General features: G+C 46.9%; 1 protein-coding gene across 1 annotated transcript in view; it reads left to right on the top strand.

The window, feature by feature from the left end:
- Nucleotides 1-7,982, top strand: part of TRPC5 (transient receptor potential cation channel subfamily C member 5) — a 66,509-nt gene that overhangs the window by 33,129 nt on the left and 25,398 nt on the right. The window contains exons 4-7 of the mRNA XM_057370168.1: nt 1,574-1,598; nt 2,657-2,662; nt 2,892-3,031; nt 7,497-7,819. Of these exons, the coding sequence (XP_057226151.1) occupies nt 1,574-1,598; nt 2,657-2,662; nt 2,892-3,031; nt 7,497-7,819 (494 nt within the window). The remainder of the gene's footprint in view (nt 1-1,573; nt 1,599-2,656; nt 2,663-2,891; nt 3,032-7,496; nt 7,820-7,982) is intronic.

The raw sequence follows: 7,982 nt of genomic DNA, 5'->3' as shown, positions 1-7,982 counted from the left end.
GGGCTGCTCTGCTGTTCTGTGCCATCTGACATGATCTGCTCTGCTGTTCTGTGCCTTTGGACATGATCTGAGTGAACCATGGCAGGTGTGGGTCCCTCGCTGCTTCCTGCATGGAGCGGGTTGGGAAGGGGCTGGGGGGTCACTCCTGGGGTCACTGCTGCTGCGGGGTCACTCCTGCGGTCACTCCCAGGGTCACTCCCAGGGTCACTGCTGCTGCTGGGTCACTCCTGGCATCACTGCTGCTGCAGAGTCACTCCCAGGGTCACTCCTGGGGTCTCTGCTGCTGCTGCAGGGCACAGGCAGTGTCCAGAGCCCAGCTCTGCTCTCAGTCCCTGAGCTGCTCCCGGTGGCTGCTCCCAKAGCCAGTCTGGTTTATTCCTGCCAGGCTCCCTGATAAGCTCCAGGAACGCAGGGAAGGGAGGATAAACCTCWCTCTGTGCTGATGGCCACTGATCACATCAATGTCAAGTGCTCTGATAGCAGCAGGGGAAGGAGGGAGTGTTGATTATCTCCAAGTTAAATGTGAGGCTCTTATTCCAGTCTGGGCCAGAACTGGGAAGAGAAGGTGTCTGTGCTGAGGGTGGGGTGTTCAGGTGAGGCAGTGAGATGGGATGAGAGCACAGAAGCTCAGCTGGATGTATTTTTGMTGAGAGAGAAGGATTTACTGTCCAAGCTGAGCTGCAGCCCAGCAGCAGGTGGAGAGCTTTGATCCTGATCTCTGCTCTGGTTCAGCTCCAGTGTCCCTCGCTGTGCCAGCAGCACGTGGCMCTGCTGGGAGCTGGGATGGCACTGACACTTCACTCGTGGGCAGTGGTTTCCACACCTTCCCAGCCCTCCTCCAGCTCTGCTTTCCCTCCCCTGTCCTGTGGCACCAGGACACCGCTCCTCCTWTCTGTAGTGGCTCTGGTTCAGGCTGGCTCTGTGCTGAACAAACCCAGCTGTTCCTGTGCCAAACCTCARACTGCTGATGGAAAACGAGGAAGGGAAGTAAGAGCTGCAAACACGTTCACAAATCACTTTGGATGGTGAGCCAGGGCGCTGTGCTCCTCACAGCTCTGCCATCAGCCTCGTTATCTGATGAGGCTGATTTATGCACTGAAATGCAGGTGTTGGTAGAAACTTCAGAGGTTAAATGTCTTTTCTGAGCTTAGGTGATATCTTCACTTTATCTTTAAATTCACAGTTAAAATTGAGGGAAATGGCAGGCATTTCAGCAAAATTGATTTGCAGATGAAAGAAGGATAATCCATTTAAAAAACTCTTTCAAAAGCACCTCTTACAGCTGTCTGTTCTTGAGTTCCTTTGTTTCAGATAAATAGAGATATTTCATGACTGTTTATTAAATGGAAAAATTAGAACAGTTTCACCAGATTAAAGGTTATTATTTATGAAATATTTTCCACTATAAAAGGAGAGAGAGCAGGCACACACAGCATTGCTGTAACTATAGTAACCAGCAACCATAACTCACTATAAATACAGCGTGTGAGTTCYTCAACAGGCTCCACTCCATTGATTTATTTTATTTTATGGGTTTGTGTGCATGCAAAGACATGGAGGCAGCTGTAACCAGATTACCTGGCTGGCCCTGCCATGGTGCTGTGTGCCCATTGACCTGCTGGCTGCCAGCTGAGCAGTCAGATTGATATTTGGGGRCCTGCAGCACTTCATTGCAACTTCACCTGCTCTCCAGATTGAGCTCACAGGTCCTTAAAGTGGAGCTGCAAGCAGCACATCAGTGACCACTGCAATATCCTGTGGTTAGGCAGGGGCAGTAGTTTGGGAAATTRTATTGGTAATGAAYTTGGAGGTGAACTTTGTTTTGTTTYGGCTCCTTTTCACRCATGTTTCGAGTTTTCATTCAAGGATAATGTAAAATGGGTAATTCAAAATACCTGGGGCTCCAAAGACATTTTCAGAAGCACCCAGGAGATAAAGGAATCTGGCTACCCTTTGCTTTTTAATGGAATTTAGGCTTTCAAAAATATTTAAACAGTTCTACAAGAAAGGACATATAGGTGACTTATAGTCAGAGCTGTGTGCYGGGTGGGTTTAGCAGTCTGCTAAGGAGCCTCAGAGGCTGCCCCTCACCCCTGCAGCTGCGTGGAGGTGTGGTGAGCATCAGCAAGTGCCAGAAATGATCCCCAGCAGGCATTTCAGGGCTGAGGTGAAGGGCTCTGGCCGTATCCTTGGGAACGGGGCTCACCTCAGCACCCCACAGCCAGATCGGACACACAGTGTGAATCACTGCCCAGGGATGTGGTRCCAGGCTGCAGTGCCCTTCCTCATGCTGAGCCTCACCTTCCCTCACAAATCACCCCTGGGGGCTTTTTGTACAGCSAGGTGCATAAATACAGAGCGCAGAGAATGGATCTGCCTTCTTTGGTGTGATGTTTCCAGGTCAGGGAGGAGCTGTGCTGGCACGCAGGAGCTGCTGCTGGTGCTGCTAGAGAAAGTCAGGGAAAATCTGTGCTGTCCAGCAGAGCAGGGAATTGCTTACAGYGTCTGTGAGAGCAGACAATCTACGAGAAACTCCACCAAATACAGCTGCTTGAGGAGTTTATTCACGGAGARCAAATTTCAGCTGAGCCAATTCACTCACGCTGGTTATAAATAACGCGTGTTTCAAGCAGTCTCCTCGTGTGCAGATCTGGAGCCCTGGGTAGGAAACCAAGGTCTTTTTCATCTCTCTCTAGACTGCATTCCCCACAGACTTGTAAAGTGTCTCATAATCAGCAGCATTGTACTTGGTAGGAGGCAGCAGGGATGAGATGGGTTTTTTTCCAAGCTGTTAATTTCAAATTGTCTGGTGTTACATCATCTGTAGGCAGAGCTTTAATGGCAAATAATGCCTTGTCATGGCAGTGAACTCCCTTCCTTTCTGTCTGCAGGTTTCATCTGGGGAGAAATCAAGGAAATGTGGGATGGTGGATTCAATGAGTACGTGCACGACTGGTGGAATCTGATGGATTTTGCAATGAACTCCCTCTATCTTGCAACTATCTCCCTTAAAATCGTTGCCTACGTCAAGGTACAGTTACCTGGGAGAGGGAGTTTGTGATGGGCTGGTGAGAGCTGTAGTACACAGGGTACAAACTAAATAAATCCAAATTACACAACAAAGGAAATAGCAGCTTTTCTAGCGGTCCAATTTTGAAAATTCACCTAGAACACTTCTATTAATTTGTTTGGAGAAGTCCTGCTCATTCTGACCCTTTGATTAAGACAGAAATGCATTATTTGGGCATTRGGGAGAATTTTCCCCACTTTCTGTGCCTTTTGTAGCTCCTCAGTTGCCAGAGCTGTTTGTTTCCCACAGTGGCACTGGATYTCCTTCAATAATGCATAGAGAAAATGTGGCTTTTAAATAAAATGGTAAAGGAAAAACAAGAACGGGAGAGAAAAACAAGAATCTAGGGCCAAGATTTATGATCTGTAGTCCTAAGATCTGGAAATTGCTGATCAGAAGCTTGTGGGATGTCTACTGAGAAGAGCAGGACTGTCAGTAGGAGGYTTCAATCTGATGTAAAGGGGTCAATTTACTCTGCAATCTGTAMCCTGTGAGCAGGGAAATGACAGAGGAGCAGGCTGGGGCTCTGACACCCTGTRGGTTCTGCCCTGTCACGTTCCTTTTGTGGTGAGAGCGCACATCAGAGCTCATCCTCAAAAGCACCTGCCGCGTTTATCAACTTCTGGTGCTCCACATTAGCATATGCACAGGGTTTGAAGCCAGGGATGGCCTGGAGCACTTTCCTTCTGTCTCCCTTGTTTCAAAGAGAGACACAAAAGGCATCCTGTAAAATTCCTTATGCAACAGCTTTCCTTGGCTTCAGCTGGAGCTTCGTGCTTGGCCTACTTCTTGCCCTGGTATGAATCAGCAGCAGCTTCACTGCAGTCAGTGCAGTTACTCAGGTGTAAATCCCATAACTGGGAGCTGCTCCTTGGCTGCTCCTGCTCTTCTCAGTCTTGCTGAGCTGCTCTTGTCACYGAAACTGTGGGAAAAACAAAAGTTCTCCAACAACATTTTAATGTGAAAAGTCAAGGCATTACTTTACTTTCTGGCCAGGATGTTGTTCTGGCCAGAATGTGCCACAGAAATCATCTCGTCTACACAGAGCCTGGGTGTGCAGAGAGAATCATTCCATCACACATAGATTTTACAAGATTTCCCCTCAAACTTTATACAGTCAAAACCCACAGAACTTTATTGGTTCAATGTTCATTGGTCCAACGTTGTGCAGTTCTCAGGGTTTGGGTTCCTGTTGGATCTGGATTTCTTCACCTCTGATGCTACTTAGGTCCTCTTTCTTACCTTTCTTAGACCAGGTGCCTCCAACCACACCACAGTGAGGTTTGGGGCTGATGTCCTGGTAAAGCTCTTGGTGGCCCTTGATGGCCCTTTCTTTTGTGTTTCTGCTCTGGTGAGCTGTTCACCTCCTCAGGCCTCACCTGGTGGAACAATACCCTGCAAAGAAACTTCAGCACTCTTCCCCCAGGGCAAAGGTGAACAAGATCTTTGACTAAAGTTATATAATTATTTTTTTTTTTTAAACTGGTCTATTTCCAGCACTCTGGTGGTTTTGTCCTGCTGAAAGGGCTCTGCTTCTTCAGCCCAGTTCCCAATAACCAAGCATTACCCCAGAGCAACCTTGTTTAGTCCTGCCCAGCAGGCAGAGGGGGAGAGAGGAGGAAAATTTCACCAAGCCCATTGACTCCGGAACGCAAACAGCTCTGCTATGGGGCCTTTGTAAAATCCTGAAGGCTGCAGTCRTGGTGAGTCAGATTTTCAAAAGGAAAAGCTTTAAGCTGGTTGCTGCTCCCTGAAGAGGCAGCTCTGTAACAGCATCAAAGCAGGAACAGATTACGTTCTTTATTCTCYCAGCATTCAGAACCGGGAGGAAATTACTGACTTGAAAGGTTGGTTGTTAAACTGCAACCAATACAAGAAAAAAAATAATGCTGAAAACGGTAAAACCCACGGACAAACCTTAAAATGTTAACAAACTCATTCTTTCTCACACACGAGTAACTCTGTGCACCCCCAGGTTTGTGCAGTCACACTCTGGGGTTTAACTCAGCCAAAGCAGAGCTGCAAAGGAGGCACAGCTCTGTTTGTGAGCTCTGCAGGAGCTCCAGAAACGAGCAGGGTCACCACAAAACCCCCAATGCCAGCACACCAAGGAGGGATTGCAGGAATAGATCTGTTTGAGCCTGGATCAAACCCCCTTAGATGTGATCTCAGGGCAGCTCCTGATGAGGACCAATGTCAGAGAATTCCAAAACCTTCAGTGGGAGCAGTTCTGGAGCTCATGGTGACAGAAGATCCCTGTGACCTGTGTCACTCAGGGGTTGCAGTGTTGCTCTKAAAATCGAGGATTTATAATGTCGATAATGGCTTCAGAGCACTCTGCAACACGATTTGTTATTTATGGAACAGCCCTGAGCTGGAAGAGGCTGGGATATATGCCAATATACCATATTCTAACACTTCTTACAACTTCAAAGGATTGCATGGACATTTCACTTTCTGCCAAATATCAGAAAAAATAAATTGCATACTGACACTAATGTTTTCCATCCTTGTTTTTACATGRAGATTTCCTTTTTTCTTGATTTGACTGGTTCCAAGACCTGGCTCTAATATTGTCCAATACCAATGGAATCTTCAGGCTAATTAGAGGGTAGAAATACTTTCTTAATCAGTTTTCATTTGCTGCATTGAATTATCCTGTAATGAGCAAGGGTAAATGTGGCAGCCCGGTGTGATTTATTTGTACTGTTCTGTGTTCATCTCTGCTGTGTTTCATCTTTTGAATAGACCCTAAACCAAACTGCTCCAGCCTTCCCAGATACCCAGCTCCATTAGAGAACTCTGAAATCTACAGTTTCTCTGTTAATGATGATGCCAGGCTGCTCTGTTTGCCAAGCAAGGATATCCCATCTGTTTATAAAGCACCAAAATATGGCCTTAACATGTTTTAAAAATAGGTGTGAGACATAAAAGACCTTTTCCCATACTCTCTATGCAATCTGTGCTAAACCCTAGCAGAGAGCCCCATGGCTGCTGTGTCCAGCCAGCCTGCAGAAAAGAATTGGGAATAACTGTACAAATCTGCTGTCCAAGCTTCCCAACCCCAGCGACCCACCCCTGCTGCTGGATAKCCACAAAAAGTCAATGTCTCTGCCTGTTTGTAGGCATTTGAAGACCCATCTTCAAATCAAGTTAACAGGCTCAGGCCACGATGTTCATGTAATAAAGAACAGTTGGGAAATGTCAGAAGCGATCCGAGGTCACGCTGAAATGCCTTTGTATCATTTCTCATCTCCTTCATACACAGGAGAGTTTGGAGTATCAACCTGCTCTTAGCTGAGCCCTTGAAAAACGGGGAGCTTGTGTGCTGGGCCTTCAGATTTAAATAGAAATTGTCTGCAGTCTCATCTGGCAGTGTGATATTGGTTCCATTTCCTTTTCAAAGGTACCAGGACTATTTTAGGAGCCCTAAACACGCTGGTTATGGCGTTAGCAGTGTTGTTGCGAGTACAGTTTTGCCTTTTGATGCATGTTAAATGAGCAGAGACAAGTGTTAAAAGGACAATTATTCCTTGATGCTAAATGCCTTTGACTCCATCCTCCGTGCCACTGTCGTTAAGCAGGAGCTGTTACATTTACAGCAGCAGCTCTTTTGTGTTACCTGCTCGCATCTGGCTGCACTTTGCTCAGAAAACGCTGCTGCTTTCACAGTTCCATTACAAACCCGGTTAATGCTGTAATTGATGCACTCAAATGTGTATCCAGTGTTTCAGCTGTAATTAAGACCTCTGCTTTAGCAGCTCTCCTGAAATTGCCATGACAAATTAACTAATAAGAAAATTAATACGAAGAAAGCGTTTTGGTTGAGGGCTGCTGGCGCTTTTTTTTTTGAGATTTCATGGGAAGGAAAGCAGCCAATAGTTCATTGCTTTTCTTCTTCTCTTCCTTCTCCCTCCCTCCCATTGTTCCTGAATGTTCAGTGTTTATAGTGTGCAGTCATATTTAGGAGGAAAAAGAACAAAAGTAATTGGAAATTTACGTGTGGAACCTGCTGGAATCTGAACCCCTTTAAATRTTGAAAGAGAATGAGGTTGTGTATGAACTCATGGACCTAAGGAACCCGTGGACAGTGAACTCAAAATTCAAATTTTTCAGTGTAGGTTAAGAACAGCCAACATACCCGAAGCCTTCAAAAAAAAACCTGGTCCCACAGCTCACACTGTCAGGGCTCATAATGGAGTAGGCAGAATTCATGGGGAGGCATCATGAAACCATCCCTGCTCTAACCCAGTCAGCTTCAGGCCTGGATCCCAGATGAGATGTAAGGGGTTAAAAATCCTCCTTGTGCCACAGTGCCTGGTTAGGATTTACCTGAGGAGGGTTGGAATCAGCAGGGGTGACTTCTCTGGTCCCCTTAGAGCCGTGCCACTGTAATTCACCTTTGTACCCTTGTTCTTTCTTGCAGTACAACGGCTCCCGGCCGCGGGAGGARTGGGAAATGTGGCACCCGACCCTGATTGCAGAAGCTCTCTTTGCAATATCCAACATCCTCAGCTCCCTGCGCCTCATCTCCCTGTTTACAGCCAACTCACACCTGGGCCCCCTGCAGATTTCTCTGGGACGCATGCTGCTAGACATCCTTAAATTCCTTTTTATCTACTGCCTGGTGCTGCTGGCYTTTGCCAATGGACTGAACCAGCTTTATTTTTATTACGAGACCAGTGCCTCGGAGGAGCCCAACAACTGCAAGGGGATCCGATGTGAGAAACAGAACAATGCCTTCTCCACGTAAGACATCCTCTCCTCGCTGTTTGTGAGCCTGGCTCCCCTGTCCCCTGCCTGTGCCTGTCCCTGCGCTGACAGAGCCTTTATTTATTCATTTGCAAGTGCCAGGTGAGGTGGCTGGCTCTTTATTTATTCATTTGCAAGTGCCAGGTGAGGTGGCTGGCTC

Source organism: Malurus melanocephalus, unplaced genomic scaffold, assembly GCF_030028575.1.
Source record: "Malurus melanocephalus ecotype Western Australia unplaced genomic scaffold, MMel_1.1 scaffold_120, whole genome shotgun sequence".
NCBI lineage: Eukaryota > Metazoa > Chordata > Aves > Passeriformes > Maluridae > Malurus > Malurus melanocephalus.
The sequence above is the reverse complement of the archived record's forward strand: the minus strand, read 5'-3'. Positions and strand labels throughout refer to the sequence as shown.